The sequence below is a fragment of the Rhododendron vialii genome, chromosome 5a (assembly GCF_030253575.1).
Source record: "Rhododendron vialii isolate Sample 1 chromosome 5a, ASM3025357v1".
NCBI classification, from domain to species: domain Eukaryota; kingdom Viridiplantae; phylum Streptophyta; class Magnoliopsida; order Ericales; family Ericaceae; genus Rhododendron; species Rhododendron vialii.
Genome location: NC_080561.1, coordinates 893,741 through 911,483, shown reverse-complemented (window position 1 = coordinate 911,483; position 17,743 = coordinate 893,741). Strand labels below are relative to the sequence as shown.

Below are 17,743 nucleotides of genomic sequence, written 5' to 3'. Positions count from 1 at the left end.
CAAGCATCTGAATTTGTATATGAATCTGTTGCCGGGACTTTTGAGTTGTCGCGCGACTTGTCCGAATCTGTTCTGAAGTTTACTCGAAGACTTCGGAAATCTGGCTCTTCTGTTGGTTTGTTCCGGAATTCTGAATTTGTTAAGAGCATCTATTATCTGCAGTCAGTCTGTTTGTTTGTCCGATTTTGAGAGCAATGTTGTTTGCTTTTGTTGTTTGCTCTCTTGTCTCTCTTTGTTTGTTAGAGTTTGTAGAGAGTCTGTTTGTTCAAGTTTTTGGATTGTATTTGGAGGCAGCTTGATTGTGTCTGGGAGGTGATTTCTCGCCAAGGTGGAGATTGTTGAAGATTGGAGTTTTCTCACGTTTTCCACAAGAGGGAGGATTTTGGTCAAAGAAGATCTTCAGAGGATTGGCTCAAAATCCCCTCCAGCAGCTATGTTTGACAAAAGGAAGCTTTGGGATAAAGCTGCATTAAAAGTCTCAATGGGAATTTTCATCCCCTCCAGCAGCTATGTTTGACAAAAGGAAGCTTTGGGATAAAGCTGCATTAAAAGTCTCAATGGGAATTTTCTTCTCTGGCGTGGCTGTGAACATGGTTTTACTCCTCCCTATATATACCCTAGTAGTTTGCTATTGTAAAGTAACACAGAGATCTGAGAGTTTGTGAGTTTGGGTGGGTGTACACTGGGATTGGGTGAGAGTTTGTAAATCCTCCAAATACAAATCAGTTGTCCGTGGAGTAGGCGATTTGCCGAACCACGTAAATCCGTTGTCTCTGTGTTCAATTGGGTGTGTGTGTTTCTTTGTGTGTTTTTGGTTTGATCCTTATTTCCGCAACAGTTATGGGTCCCTTTAAACACATAATTAGGAGGGGGAAGAAGAATGGGAAACAGAAACAGAAAGGAGTTTTATTTAGACCGGTGGCAGCGGCTATTTCCCTTTCAATCTCTTCGGAAGGGATTAATAACTGAAATAGAATTACTCGAAAGGCTGCCAGCGTTTGGGATACAATGAAATCAACGGGGCTGCGATATGAAGGTTGTGATTCAGAAGTTGTTAGCCGGATGGAGCAGCTAGAAGAAATTGACGACGCCAGATTCCAAGCAATGAAGAACAAGAAGTAGGAGTGCCGTTCTTTAGGGGGCTTTCTGTGGGATTTCAATTTAGGGTGTTTTGAGGTTTGTTTGGGAATTGCTTAGGATTCTTAGCAGGGTGAGGCTGCCTTCTTTTTGCCTTTGGAGGCCTGTTATTTTTTTGTGTGCAATGGGTTTGCCTTGTCGCAGGGTTTGGTATATATGCTGTTTTGAAGAGGTTGCTTAGGTTGTTCGCAGTCCTTTTGGGAAGCCCATTTTGGCTATATCATTTAGGTTTCTTTTTGGGGTTCGGGTTTAGGTCGTTCGTGTCAACTTGGCTCTTTTTCCTTCCAGGTCTTGGGTGGCTTGCTTTGTGCTGGTTCGTCATTGATCCCTTTAATCTTTGTTTTATTCATTCAAAACTTAATAAAATCTTTTGTGTTGTTCAAAAAAACAAAGTAGGAAAGATGTGAGAGAGGAGATAACACATAATTTGTGATAAATACTTCAACAATCTTTATCACACTCAATTACTTCTAATGGTTCATCACTCTATTCAACCCCACTCTTTCTAATCACTCTATTCTACTATCCATCACACTTTGGCCACACCTAGAATCACTAGATTACATAGGCATTTATAGACTCCTAGATACATGAATCTTACCAAGTACACAAACTACTAGATGACTCTTGACCCTTAGACTCCATACATGAATAACAATAATGACTAGCTGTTGAACCAGAAAATGAATCTTCAGCTACATGCATGAACCATACCACATTCATGTATCATGTGTCTCCACAACTCCGTAGAATTACCTAAAATCAAGTTTACTTTTACAACAATAATATCATTAGATGATGATAAATGCTCAGAATTCTTCATTACTATATTGATCTCAAAAGAACTGTCGATCACTTTGCTTGCCGAAAATTCCAGGGCCGTATGTTGAAGAGATGAGATCCACAAGGAGTGGAAACTGAAGAAGCACGAAAGACGTGATGGGTAAACATGCTAATGCACCCACAGGATAGAGTAGCCATGCATTTTTGTGTCCTATCACAAGATATAGCGTAGAACTAAAGGCCACCATCATGGTTGTTATAGAGAGGAATAGTGTGACAAGTCCAATTATCAGCCTTTTGGGAAGAACATGAAGAAAATCACCTTCTGCATAACGCGTAGTCAAGATGGACAAGAACAACAAGAGAGAAGTGGTGGATGTGAATAGAGAAAGTGCATCTGAAATGATAAAGACAGTGAATGCAATTTCTTTAGAGAAAATTGGATGGCCGTCCGAGTCATCGTTGCCTCCAGGAACAGTAAGTATAGCTGCAAATACCACGGTGGCAATAAGCGCTGCTGCAATGGTGCATGAATTTGCTGTGTTTTTCATCCATTCCCCACCTGCAACTACTAACTTCTCATGTTCTCTTGTAAATACCATTGCTGGTGTTTCATTATTTATGTTTGGCCTCTCTATATAATTGGGTCTTACAAACTTCTCCACTTCCTGCATCATGACCCAAATGAGTTTGAAAGGATTTAATATGTTTTTTCTGGTACCATTAAAGAATGAAGATATGTATCTTTTAATTTCCTTGTTTCTTTAATAAGGTTGGAGAATACACATAGAACAAATTAAGATAAGGAATTCAAAGATGCCTCTTGTTTGGGGAACAATGAAATTTTTTATTTTGTGACAACTATTAAGCTATTTCATATTTTCATGGCAGATTTACCAGAGTAGACACCAAAAAATAAGTGATTGGATTTTTAAAAAGTTGTGCCTTTTCGAATGTTATGCACCATAGTGAAGATAATAACATCTAGTAGGGAAATTATTGCAGCCTCTCCAGATGAGATGTGGGACAATCAGACACTACAGAGGCTTCATATATGTCAATACATTTACTAAAATAGCGATTACAGGCCTGCTCTGACATTCGTTCGGATCTCTTTCTGAGCTCGATCAAAAACATAATCCGAACCGTTCACTTTAGAGTTTGACGCAAAGAACAATCCTGAAAAAATTCAGTTGATCAGGTAGCTTAACAATCAATCAACTACTCTGGCTGTGTATCTTTAAATTCAATTTGATGTTATTTTAAAGAATAAAACCGATTTGTTTACTAGGTTAACGATGTCTGATCAAAATTGATATTTTACAAGGTTGTATTTCGTGTCTAGTTCTAAATGGTAAATGGTTTGGACTATGTTTTTGAGCTCGAGAAAAGGCCTAACCCTTGGCACAACACTACAGTAGTCTACAGTGCCTTGGCACAACAGGGCCCTGAGTCCATTGAAACATGTAAAAGAAAGAGAGAATCCATTACCTTAAACCATTGTAACTCGCGTTGCATTTGTAGAGCTGCACCAGAAACTAGGTTGAGTTTGTATAGAGGTGCCAATTGTCCAGCTATGTGCAGGATATTGTTCCCAGACTCATCTATATTCATTGATACAGTGTGTTTATGGTCGCTCATCTGAGATATGAGGTTGAAGACATTTTCATGGCGCTCTATCACCGCCCGTTGATATATGCTACGACATTCTGAGTCTCGAGCCCAAGCTAATTTGGGAATTGATTCTACAATCTCTTCAACAACCTCGTGAATCCCCAGCCTTGCTGCATTAACAACCACCTTTGTCTCAAGTGAATCGTACATGCTCAAGTCGTTGAAAATCACTATTTCTTTAACAAGGTATCTGACTAGTTGAAGTGCATGCTGATGCATCTGTTTTTGCTCTCGAATGCGTTTCACTTGAGGCACTGTATTTGGTAAAAAGAAATTAACAAAGGTCGTGAATGTGATAAAATCCAGTTGAGTCATTATGTACACAAGACACAATAGCTTGCACAGAATAGAACAGACAGAATCCAATGTGTGTGTGTGTGTGTGTTTCAAATTAAATTGGTACTGCATATATTCCTTACCTAATAGAGCAAAGACTTTCCAAAGCACGGCCTGCGATTTTTGGCTCACTGTATTCAATAAAAAACCAGTTAACTTTAAGGGCATGATGGGATGAAAGTTTTTAAATTCAATCACTTAATCGCATCTGAAATAACATGGCTAGCTAAGTAGCTATCATTTCTTGGAAAGGATTATATATAGTCCCGTGCTTTGATATTATAGGTGACTATACATGTTGCCATAGCATTCTATATGCAAATGTCGTCATCTGCCGATAAGTATTGAAGTAATGCACCTATCCTTCTTCTTCTTTTCGTTTTTTTTCTTACGAAGGCGTTCAGAATTTCGTCCCCGCTTATATTCCGGGTAAACCTATAAATTTTGGTCTGTGGTCTCGGATTTATTGAATGATTTCCGAGCTTAAGCAAATTAAGAGGTCTAGCAACCTAAAGCAGTAAGGATCAAAGTGGGGTTTAAGACAAACCTGCAGGCATGGAGAATGCTTTCCCTATGAAGCGAGCCCATTGATACTTTTGCACCGGCAATTGAGAATTGCTAACTGGATTCTCAATCTCAACTCCACTGGGGTCTTCAGCATAATTCTCCAACTTATTCACCGGAACATCTTCAAGGGAGCAAAAACCAAAAAAGTAAGATATATGGTAGACTTAGATAAAACTGAAAATTGATATGGAGTAATAAATTAAGGGAATTGATTTTCACACCCATTTTTTATCCAAATGTACTCTCTCTCTTTTTATAGTGATGTGAAATTACATGATTATCTTTTTCATATACGAAGAAAAAAAAATGTATGAAGGGTAGTTTTGTAATTCTGCATGAATAACGACAAAAAATATAGTGCAGTTAGACAAAAAGGGAGTGTGAATCAATTTCCTAAATTAATTACTGAAAGTTAATGCTAATTTTTTAAGCTGAAAAGTTGTTTGATAAACATATTTAGTATTAAAGTAAAAAATTATGAAATACGTAATTTTAGTTTTATTAGTTATAGTGACTCTCTTTTATAATTTTACTAACCATCACCATGTACTTAGGCTACCCTAAACATTTGGGAAAATGACAGCCCAGTGTTTTGATAATTAATACCTGCTAAGGACATACTAAGAATATTTGTTAAAACTAAAAATATCATTGACAAATATTAATTATCAAGACACGTTCTTGGCCTTTATTTTCCCTAAACATTTCTTTAAAGACGGCCGTTTGAAACTGATGGGCCTTTTCCCAATTGCTGGACTCTAATCTGTCTTTGGGCCGAAAACAATTATCTTTACGAATCCCATCAAGCTGATTAGACTTCGATTTCTCTATTTGGGGTCTAGACGAGAAAGAATTTAGGTTAAAGTAAATGGAGACCCTTTCAATTGTCTTTCTTTTCTTTTTTTTCATGGAGACCGCCTAACATTTATAATTGTCTATACGGACCCTCTCAACTATTTGAATGAAAAATTAGCTAACTGAGTCGTGTACTTACAAGTATAAATAATGCGTTCCACAAAATTGAGGTGCGTGCCACTTGGAAATGCCTGCGCCTTTCTAGCTATTGCTCCCAAACCAGAGTCATTGTCATTGGGTGTCTGTGATATAGCCAATTGGCGGTGACAATGAACCAAATCCAAAGCTAAATCTGCTAGTCAAAAAAAATGTTCATTAGTATAAGAAACATAATCAAGACAAGCCATTTATACTAATCAAGTGCTAACAATTTCCTCACCATAGAATCCGGAAGTTATAACATGGATCAGAAGGTCGGTACCAGACGGTTCAGTCGACCCATCTGGGGAGAAGAAAAGCGTTCTCATAGCCGCATCATCCTTAAACGTAACCTTCAACAAATACGAAAGCGTCTCCTTTTTCGCATGAATCGCCGCAAAATGAACCGGCAACCACCCCCGCTCCTCCCTGATGCGCAGCAGACCCGGGTTTTTCTCCAACAAGAGAACCACGGCCGCGGTGTTTCCGACCCACGCGCCGAGGTGGAGGGGGGTGTGTCCGGCTATATCACGTTCCGTCAATGCCTCAGCCGGCATTAGTTTCAGCAACTCCGCCACAAAATTGATCGCAGCCGGTCCGGTGCCGGTGGCCATGTAAAGCGCAGACTCTAATTCCCTTGTGATTGGGGCCGTGATCGCCTTTGGGTCTTGGGCGAAGAATTTCTTGGCTGCTTCCCAATCGCCTCTCAGTGCGGCTTTTAGTAGCGGTGTGTATTTCTGGTATTCGTCCTTCTCTCCTGGTAATCTATTCCTTCCAGCTTCTATGGACGGTTGGTTTAGCCCGACAATTAAAAACGAAAAATGATAACGTCAAAATAATTTTACACTAAGACTCCGTTTGTTACAATATAAAATATTTTTCTTGTTAAATATTTTTTTCAGAAAACAAACTCTAAACTTTTATTTTTTGATGTTTGGTTGGCACTTTAAAATATTTTTAAAAATCAACAAAATAATATAGAGAGGGGGGGGGGGGGGGGGAGCCCTTAAATAGTGGAGAAATTTAAGATTATTGGAATTGAACGTGGGTTAGGAGTGACGATCGAAAAAATTGAGTAGTGAGAATTGCAGTAGAAGGCAGCGGATTCATTTCGAAAAATAACTTATGGAAGATTAAATGATTAGTTATTTTCATCCAATTGATCAAAAATATTTTACATGTAAAATATTTTCGTCATTTTTTACACAACTAAATATCAAAAAATAGGTAAAACATTTTACTGAAAAATATTTTACGTCCAAATAAATAAAGCCTAAAGGTATTTTACTTTTTCTTGTGAGGAGCCCTAAAACTTGAAAAACTTCAATCATAATCAATGACAAATATTTAAAGCCCGATTTTCACTCTAATTGAACTATTTCTTCTCGAAATGCGATCGAAGTACAGAGTTATTATCAAGCATGATGCAACGAAACTTACACGGCCTAGATAGCATTCCAGATGATGAGATAAATACTCGAATCCACGAACAAGCCTTAAAATCCACAAGGAAAAGAAGAGAGAAACTCTGAAAATTTTATTGATATATATGTAGTTGAATGAACGATCTCTTAGGCCTACACCCTTATTTATACTAGTATTAGAGTTTGCCCGTAAGTAACTAAAGACACAAAACAACTCGTTCTGAACACAATTCAAATGAACTAGTTTCCTTGTCTATTGTTGACCATCCCATCAACCAAGCTAACTTCTCCTAGAGGTAGTATTTTCAAGTAAGCTATCAACAGAGTTCATTTAATCAACTACATTAACACAAAATAAATAGTTACGGAACACATCAATCCATTGCACCTTTAAAATGTCTAAAAAGAGAGAGAATTCAGCTGCAAGAGAGAAGGAGGGAGAGAATATTGGGACAGCGGTGCACGCAAGAAAACATAAAGTGCGATCGGACGCTTGTTACCCATGCCACAAAACTTAAGTGTTCTTATTAATTAACCGCTAGGCAAGTGGAAAACGAAAAAAGTGAGAAAATATAGAAATATTACTGTAGGAATCTGAACTCCAAAGCTTGAAAAATGTAAAACAGAGATGAACTTCACTCTAACATTACTATTGTAGGTTTATTGTTACTTAAAGTAAAAAATGATCGGACAGTTGGAAAAACAATTATAGAGTTTATTTGAATTCAAAAAGATAATCAACACTTTTTGGATGGAGGGAAATCAACTTAAAATAAAACAACTTAAAAGAGAATCAATGGAAAAGGAAAAAACAAATAAATGTGGGAAAATATGTGTAGTTACCGGTCATGAGGATGGAGGTTTGTATTACGGAGTATGTATTATGAAGTATTCTTCCGATCGAACAACTATAACCTATTTAACATTCGATCTGACATTGAAATGTAATATCGTCTCAGCTTGGATAAGTTATCCGTTCTGCTCAACCGCGCAATAGTTTAATCACCACAACGCGACAGTTACCATTTCCTATTTGATCATAAAAGATAATATTTACATAGAAATACATTACCTAAAAAGTGAGGATAGAGAGGTATGGATTTATTAAAAGAATAAAAAGTATGACTTTATTAAAAGCATATTATCAATATCTTTTAAAAAAAGAAATAATCCAATGGCTACAAAGTTAAGAGGAAATGATCTAACGGTTTCAGAGGTTACTTTCATTTATATACCTGACTTTTTTAACAAAAATCGCTCCGTTTTATAATATAAAAAATCATTAAAGGAAACTAAGATTTTCTGTGCCAAAACAAGCGGATCTAATTACATAGCAATAAGATCACTCCGAAAATAAAATTTCCATAAATCTATTTCTTGTCAACCACTCAATTTCTTCTTTGACTTTATTGTTCTAGAAATATCTCGGCCACTTGTTCTACGTACATCAAAGCACCAAAAATTGTAACTGAAACATGGCAAATATTCATGCTAATTAACTGAACATTAGGACATCAGGATTGAAAGTATGACATGCATATATAGAAACAAAGACATATTTAGTACAGAATTTAATTTCCTATCAGATTGTTTGTTAACATTTAGTAGGTGTTCCTGTTGGGTGGAGGAGTATTGATCACACACTTATAATGTATGAAACTCACAAGAGAATTGCACAAACACACTCACATATATTGAACTCATTCAATCTGAAAATAACATACAAAGAGGAGGAATTTCTCTCTCTGTAACTCTCTTATTCTCTTACTCCACTCACATTTTTTTCTCTCAATACAACCTGTATTTTATAGAGGAACTCATACAATTGTTCATAGCCATGCGAGGCTTCCAAGTCTTCAAGCGTGGGCTGCCAATTCCACGAATTCGGCTGAGCCAAGTCTTCAAGCGTGGGCTGCCAATTCCACGAATTCGGCTGAGCCTCATCCATTCCACAAAGTCCACAAAGGCTGCCAATTCCACAAACCCAATCAAGCTTACTGTTTATTTCAACATCCCCCCTTAAGCTTGATTCTCAGAGATTCTTCATTCCAAGCATTGTCTTCATTTTGACGAAAGCTTCATGTTTGAGGGGCTTCGTAAAGATATCTGCTGCTTGATCATATGTCCTGCAAGAAACTAACTCCACTTCCTTTGCTTTTACATGCTCTCTGATGAAGTGGTAGCGGGTATCGATGTGCTTGCTTCTTTCATGATGAGTCGGGTTCTTTGCAAGCGCAACTGCAGAGCGGTTGTCGACATAGATCTCTGTGGGCAATTTTTGCAGAAAGCCCAAGTGCTTCAGCACATTCCTTAACCATATAGCATGACAGACAGCTGAGTTAGCGGCAACATACTCAGCTTCACAAGATGACAATGTCACAATCGCTTGCTTCTTGGATGTCCAAGTGAAGGCAGTATCTCCAATGAAGAAAACGAACCCTGTTGTGCTCTTCCTTTCATCCAAGTCTCTTCCCCAATCGCTATCTGAATAGCCGGAAAGATTCAGGTCACCGCCTGACTGATAGAATAGTCCGTCATTATGAGTTCCTTTGATGTAGCGGAGAATCCGCTTTGCTGCGAACAAGTGTAACTGATCTGGCGTCTCCATGTATCGACTGACTAGCCCAACACCATAGAGTATGTCTGGCCTAGTACAGGTTAGATATCGCAGACTTCCAACCAAGCTTTTGAAATAGGTTGGATCAACATTCCCAGTATCACTTTTCTTCAGTTCCAGTCCACTGTAGACTGGAGTCGTCACAGGATTGCATGTCTCCATCCCGTACTTCTTCAGTATCTCCATGGCATACCTGCTTTGGGAGATAAAAATTCTTTCGTCACTTTGCGTCACTTCAATGCCTAGGAAGTGAGCCATAAGTCCGATGTCCGTCATTTCGAACTCTTGAAACATCGTCTTCTTGAATGCTTCAAACATGGCTGGATTGTTGCCTGTAAAAATCAAGTCATCAACATAGAGGCATGCATACAACTGGCTTCCATCAGTCTCCTTCTTCATATAGAGTGCATGTTCGTAAGGGCACTTCTCGAATCCATTCTCTTGGAAGTACTTATCAATTCTGGTATTCCATGCACGAGGCGCTTGCTTCAGCCCGTATAGCGCCTTCGTCAATTTGTACACTTTGTCTTCATGACCTTTCTTCACATATCCAAATGGCTGCTCAATATAGATTTCTTCTTCTAGAAGGCCATTCAGGAATGCTGTCTTGACATCCAACTGGTAGATCTTCCATCTTTTCTGAGCAGCTAATGAGATTATTAGCCTGATTGTCTCCATCCTGGCAACAGGGGCGAATACTTCGCCATAGTCGATGCCTTCTCTTTGTTTGTATCCTTTTGCTACAAGCCTTGCCTTGTATCTCTGAACCTCTCCTTGAGCGTTTTTCTTAGCTTTGTAGATCCACTTTACTCCAATTGCCTTGTGACCTTTTGGGAGGCAGGTTAGCTCCCAAGTCTTGTTCTTCTCTATGGACTGAATCTCTTCATCCATAGCCTTCCTCCATTTTCCTTCTTGGGTAGCTTCCTCGAAACTAACTGGATCACAACTGATTTGCAGACAGAACATGGTAAAATCTGCATCCATCTGATCTGTATTCTGATACAGATCATTCAAGTTCCGAATTCCTCTGGGCCTCATGTCTGAAATTTCTCGTTCAACTGGTGAGGATGGTTCACCTTGTTGTGGTGAAGAGAAACCACGGGAAGATGCTGGTTGATCTTCTGGTCTACCAGGTACATCTTTGGTTTGTACCTGTTCTTCATCTTCAAGTGTTAGCTCCATATTCTTGGTAGCTTCTATTTGACCCCAGCTCCAGGATTCATTTTCCTCGAAAATGACATCTCTGCTGAAAATCACTTTCTGAGTGATGGGATTATACAACCTGTATCCCATCGTTCTGTCACCATATCCAACAAGGATACACTTAACTCCTTTGTCTTCGAGTTTGGTTCTGTTAGCCTCCGGAACTTTAGCATAGGCAATACAACCAAACACTCTGAGATGACCCACACCTTGCTTGTGAGTGGACCATGCTTCTTGTGGTGTCTTCGACTGCACATTCTTCGTAGGACACCTGTTCAGTAGATAAACTGCACACTGAACTGCTTCGGCCCAAAATCTCTTGGGCATGTCTTTATCTTTCAACATGCTTCTAGCCATGTTGAGAATGGTGCGATTCTTCCTTTCAGCTACACCGTTTAGTTGAGGAGTATAGGCAGGTGTGCACTGGTGTCTGATTCCTTGTTGCCTAAGGAATCCCTCAAATTGATCTCCAGTGTACTCTCCTCCTTGGTCTGACCGCAATGTCTTAATGTGGTAGCCGCTTCCTTTCTCAACAAGAGCTTTGAACTCTTTGAACTGTTCAAATACTTCTGACTTCAATTTCAGAAAGTATACCCACGTCTTTCTGCTATAGTCGTCGATAAACGTGAGGAAGTATCTGTTCTGACCATTTGAGATTGGCTTTAATGGACCACAAACATCTGTGTGTACTAGCTCGAGAGGCATAGATGCTTTCCAATCAACTTGCTTTCCAAAGTTATTGCGGTGTTGTTTGCCAAGAATGCAGCTTTCGCATACCTCATTTGGATGTTGAATATGAGGTAAGCCCTTAACCATCTTCCTATTTGCCAACAGCTTCAAGCTTTCAAAGTTGAGGTGCCCATATCTGAGATGCCATATCCAATCTTTGTCATTGATAATGGCATTGAGGCACTTTGGCGTGTCATGAAGAACAGTTAGCGGAAACATCCTGTTCTTCGCCATCATTACTCGAGTTATCAGCTTCCCTCGAGCATCCGCAACCGTCAGCTGCATATCCTTCAGGCTAATTTGATAGCCTTTCTCAAGGAATTGTCCAAGACTAAGAATATTAGTCTTCATGTCTGGAACATAGTAGACGTTAGAGATGAATGCATGATCTCCATTCTTCCTTTTGATTATAATATCACCTCTCCCTCGAACTGGTACTTTAGAGAGGTCACCAAAAGAAATATCTCCCTGAACCTTTTCATCAAGTTCAGTAAAAAGCTGCCTTGAGCCAGTCATATGATTACTGGCTCCAGAATCAAGAAACCATGTACCTTGATCCTGCTCGATTGGGCTGTGTGCCATGAGACTCATTGAATCTCCTCCTGATGGCTCCTTGTCTGCATAGTTGGCTATTTCGCCAACTTGATCTGATGCTGATCTTCCCCGGCACTCGTTGCTATAGTGGCCATACTTTTCGCAATTGTAACACTGAACGTTACTTTTGTCAACGTTCGAACGATTGTTGTAACTGCCTCTTCTGCCTTGTCCTACTCCTCGTGGATTATGACCTTGTTGTCCTCGTCCACCTCCTCTTGGAGCATAATTTTGTTGTCCTCGACCACCTCCTCTTGGAGCATGATTTTGATTCCCTCCTCTGGAGAATCCTCTGCCACCTCTGCCTCTGGAATTTGAATTTCTAGAGCCTCTTCCATGGGAACCATAGCCTCGTCCCCTCTGAGATGTCCCCCCTTGCTCGTACCTTCCTTCATTGAGGGATAACTTCATTTGTAGAGCTTGTTCCGGGGCTCTATCATCGTCTCTGTGCAACTTCTGTTCGTGGGCTTGCAGCGAATCCACGAGCTCTTCAATAGACATGGTTGAAACGTCTTTAAGTTCTTCTAACGTAACAACGATGAAGTCGAATCTGCGATCCAAAGATCGCAAGATCTTTTCTATAACTCTCGTGTCGGTGAGAGTTTCGCCATTTCTCCTCATTTGATTTGAAACCACCATAATTCGAGCATAATACTCAGAAATAGATTCTGAGGATTTCATTCGTAAAGACTCGAATTCACCTCGTAGTGTTTGAAGGCGAATCCTCTTTACTTTGTCAGCACCTCTGTAGGTCTTCTGCAGCTTCTCCCAAATTTCTTTGGAAGTTTTGGCGGAAGCGATGATCTCGAATGTGGCTTCGTCAAGTCCTTGATAGATGATGGACTTGGCTTTGCAATCCTTCTTTCGCTCGGCACGAAGTGTGGTCTTCTGTTCCTCCTTTAAAGCTGTTTCAGCTTCTTTTGAGGCGGGTTCATCGTAACCTTCTTCTACCATCTCCATAACATCTTGAGCACCCAGCAGTGCTCTCATTTGGATAGACCAATTATCATAATTATCCTTGGTGAGCTTTGGAATAACAGCTTGGGATGTTCCATTAGCCATCGAAACTAGAAATGATGGAATCTAGTTTACTGGGGTCAAAGTGAAATCTTTGCAACTTTTGAACTTTGACTAGATAACTTCAAAAGTACAGGAGTTAGACTGCAATTGAACCTTCGGTGGACCAGCTTTTATGGAAAGTAGCTCGGTAGGAGTAATGGGATCAGACAACCAACTACCTCTTTGGTTTGTAATAATTGAGATCCCAATCAACCACCTCTTTTTCCCTTTATCACTTTTCTGTTTCTTCCGTCTTCTTCTCAAGAAAAAAACAGAGACGCGTGTTTGCCGCAACTCCGTCGAACGGCAATTGCAACCTCTGTACACCTCCGTTCAAGATGGGTCTTGCACAAATCTCTTCGTATCGTCGAGATGCACGAGACTCAGGTATCAATTTGAGTCTTGGATAAGATTTTTGTTTCTGCAATTTTGGATAACAGCTCTTCGAGCAGCGCGTGAGGGCCACACCGGAATTTTTTCGGCGACGGAAAAATCCCTGGTGAACTTCTGAGTCCAAAGAACTCGTTTATGTGTCAAAACAAGTTTTCGATTAATTCGAAATTTTGGCCTTCAACCCAGTGGTTGTTTCGACTGGACAAGAGGCGGCTCGTTTTTGTTGCTGGATTTTATGGCGACCGACTGGTGTGGCTGAGACGATCTTGAACTCAAAAATATGATTTTGAGTGAATTGCTTTCTGGGCGGGCTACACAAGCAGTAGAATACCGAAGGTATTTTCTTTTGTGAGAGATTTTTTTTTTTTTACGGATGAGCCTGGGGCTCTGATACCACTTTGTTGGGTGGAGGAGTATTGATCACACACTTATAATGTATGAAACTCACAAGAGAATTGCACAAACACACTCACATATATTGAACTCATTCAATCTGAAAATAACATACAAAGAGGAGGAATTTCTCTCTCTGTAACTCTCTTATTCTCTTACTCCACTCACATTTTTTTCTCTCAATACAACCTGTATTTTATAGAGGAACTCATACAATTGTTCATAGCCATGCGAGGCTTCCAAGTCTTCAAGCGTGGGCTGCCAATTCCACGAATTCGGCTGAGCCAAGTCTTCAAGCGTGGGCTGCCAATTCCACGAATTCGGCTGAGCCTCATCCATTCCACAAAGTCCACAAAGGCTGCCAATTCCACAAACCCAATCAAGCTTACTGTTTATTTCAACAGTTCCAACTCTAAAAAAAGAAGGTTTTGGAAAAAAGAAGGTAATTTCAAGTCCAAAAATTATATGTTTATGCAAATAATTTTCCTACCAATATGGATCTTGTTTGATAGATTTCATTGAGATCTTTTATACGGTGCAAAAAAAATCAAAAAATTATTTTTCATTTTCATTATATTTGAGTTTGAAAATTGAAGAAAAAGAACTTTTTAAAAAAGAAGGTTAGTTGGAACGGGGCCTAGTCTCCCTAAAATCAAGAATTCGAGAATGGCCCACGATATCTGTACAAATTAAAAGGTATGAAAGAATAGTATTCCCTCCGTCCTAATTTGTTTTTCCACTTTTGGACTTTTACTTGTCCCAAAATGTTTGTCCACTTTGGAAGACTAAGGGACCAAAAGCTACAAAATTATCTTTTTGTCCCTTACCATTTGAACTAAAGTACTATTTTTCAAAAAAATTAGGAGGGCAATTTTTGAAAAGTTGAGCATTTATAGGAGCAATAATTGTGTTCCCTAAAAAAGTTGTATGCCTCAAATTGGACAAGCAAATTGGACGAAGGGAGTATTTGCCTAGCTACTACTACTAGTTTTTCTAAACAATAATTCTCTAACTACACACACTTAAACACATAATTACATAAACTCTATCAAATCAAACATGGGGTCCCATGTTGAATGTGATAGAATTTGTGTGATTGTATGTGATAATAGCATAACTCGGAATTCCACCGCACTTACGTTAACAGAAATCAGAAAAGTTTTATGCGGAAATTAATGGATATGGCATTATTCACCTTTCCTTCTTCTGTGTTCCGTTGTGTCAGTCATAATTTGCCTGTTGAAAGCTGATGAATCCGCCGCCATGACTACACACTTGAGATCCTAGCTTGCTGCTTTAGCTACTGTTTGATTCGCCTAATTAAGTAATACTACTGTATAAGTATATTTATAGCAGAACCAGACGAATAAATAGATGTGAAAGTAAGAAGAAAGGAATAATTAAAGCGAAAATCTTATAGGTACCGACCAAAAATTAAAGATAAAACTATTGACCTTCACTACGTTGTTGTACGTGAAGATGCTTATTTACATGCAACTTTCCAAAAAGATAGAACCAACGACATTTTCCTCAAAAAGAAAATTAAAGAACCAACCTCAAGAAATTAGCCAAGTAGTTTTAGCTTGGGACTTAGGCGTTTATTTTGTTCTTAGGGCCACCTCACCCCACGCGTAAGCGTGTAAACGCTGTGGGAGGGGCGGCAGGAATTATAGTCTGAGGTGCGCGCAAACTGACCCGGGACATCCTGCATTACCAAAAGAAAAAAAACCAACAACATGAGTTAGACTGAAGGCTAGCTATCAGAGGATATTTCGCTTAGCTTTATTTTTTCACGCTTCTAGCTTTAGATCCAAGCACTCTAAGTTGTTCTCTTTACGTTGTACTAGGAGTAACTAGATAGATATATGTACGTTGTGTGATAATTCCTTTTTTTTTTTTTTGTGATCTTTATTTTGCGTGCACTTGATCTGCATATGTATAGTTGTTTATCTGCCATTCAGATACCACTAACCCGATTACATCCTGGTGGGTCTCACCCACCCGGCTCATTAAATTTTTTTGAAAAATTTTTATTTTGGCCCCTGAACTTTCAGCCAAATCCTCATAAGCACCTATAATGAAATTTATTTCAATTAAATATCTTCAGTTTATAAAACTCCTTAAGTGACACCCGCCGTTAGATTTCACATGTCAATTCTTCAATTTGACATGTCATGATAAAATTGACATATGGATTGGAGATGCTCTAATAGGGCTCCTGTTGTTAAGTGTAATAGGGCCAAATTAGAACTAAAATTCATTTTCTACTTTGTCCGGCACACCTTAAAAAAAAAAAAATTACAGGAGGAAAAATTATAGGTGGGATCCAAACGAGGAAGAGGTGGAGGTTCAGGTCCACATAGGCTTTTTGGGCTGTTTCTGGGTTAGCACTTTTGAGACGGAAACATTTTGCACCGCCAAACAGTGCTTATTGTACCGTCAACATGGTGTTTTCTTGGTTGTGTGATTATTCTATTTTCTTTGTTATTCGTAGTAGAGTGACAAAAACTCTTGTTTTCGAATAACATGTATATGTACATTTGTGTTTGTGTATAAATTCTTTGGCCGATACGGGAGGGGTTACGACTTACGAGCATAAATAATGCGTTCCCAAAAATTCAGGTGCGTACCACTTGGAAATGCCTGCACGTACATTTCTAGCTATTGCTCCCAAACCAGTCATTGTCATGGTATTTGTCTGTGCCAGAGCCAACTGGGGATGGCGTTTAACTAAATCCAAAGCTAAATCTGCTAGTCAAAACAATATATTGATCATTACTATAAGAAACATAATTAAGATACGCCATAATCAAGTAGTAACAATTTCGTACACCTGTATGATATGAGGGAATTCTATCTCACCATAGAATCCGGAAGTTAGAACATGGATCAGAAGCTCGGTACCAGACGGTCCAGACCCAGGGGAGAAGAAAAGCGTTCTCATAACCGCATTCGATGATCCTTAAATGTAACCTTCAACAAATACGAAAGCTGTCTCCTTTTTCACACAAATAGCCTCAAAATGAACCGGCAACCACCCCCGTTCGTCCCTGATGCGCAACATACCCGGGTTTTTCTTCTCCAAAAGAACCGTGGCCGCGGTGTTTCGGACCCGGCGGTCAGCCGGAGTGGAGGGGGGTACGGTGTTTCCAGCTGGTATAATTTAGGGCTCCTCCCAAGCGTCTCCTTTTTCGCATGAGATCTTTGTCAGGCTGCTTAAATTTAGTTAGCGTTTGATTCACCTAATTAATTATTAATGTTGTATGTATATATATAGCAGTACTAGAAGAATAATAAATAGGGCGAGACAGGGGGTACATGTGAAAGTAAGAGGAAATAGTAAAAGCTAGCACCTAGCACTAGAGGAAAGGAATAATAAGATACTCTAAGAGCATCCGCAATGGGCTTGTTAACTATTATGTTAATTGTGTGTGTTAAGATTTAACAAATAAAATTGTATTTTTTGTGCCACAATGCTTGTGTGTTAGAGTGTACAAGAGTGTGCTAAATGTAGTAGTGTGTTAGTATGGTTATCAAGTTTAGCAAAGAAGTTAACAAACAATAAGTGGGTCATATCCCTATAAATTCAAACTTCAACCATAAAACATAAATGCCCACACTACTTTCTTTTTTGAAAACTTATCGTTAGCTTGATTTACCGTTGCCTTTTTCATTATTTTTCTATATATGCATTGAACACCAAAGATCAGAATAAAGACAAAATAGACAATGGAATTTCATGCTCTAAACATAATTCTTTTAAATGGGAAGTGGAGTGGCAGGAACATGGCCGTTGGCCTTTCCTTCATTACAGAAAAATGACGTTGGTGACATATAGTCA

General features: G+C 39.1%; 1 protein-coding gene across 1 annotated transcript; it reads right to left on the bottom strand.

The window, feature by feature from the left end:
- Nucleotides 1–1,792: 1,792 nt before the first annotated feature.
- Nucleotides 1,793–17,143, bottom strand: LOC131325333 (uncharacterized). Its single transcript, XM_058357532.1, has 9 exons — nucleotides 16,765–17,143; nucleotides 16,533–16,650; nucleotides 15,098–15,218; nucleotides 5,732–6,271; nucleotides 5,492–5,644; nucleotides 4,478–4,618; nucleotides 4,014–4,061; nucleotides 3,412–3,848; nucleotides 1,793–2,588 (listed from the first exon to the last, which is right to left on the bottom strand). Exons 3-9 carry the CDS (start codon nucleotides 15,165–15,167, stop codon nucleotides 1,974–1,976), a joined length of 2,004 nt encoding a protein of 667 aa, XP_058213515.1. The 5' UTR covers nucleotides 15,168–15,218; nucleotides 16,533–16,650; nucleotides 16,765–17,143; the 3' UTR covers nucleotides 1,793–1,973.
- Nucleotides 17,144–17,743: the final 600 nt, after the last annotated feature.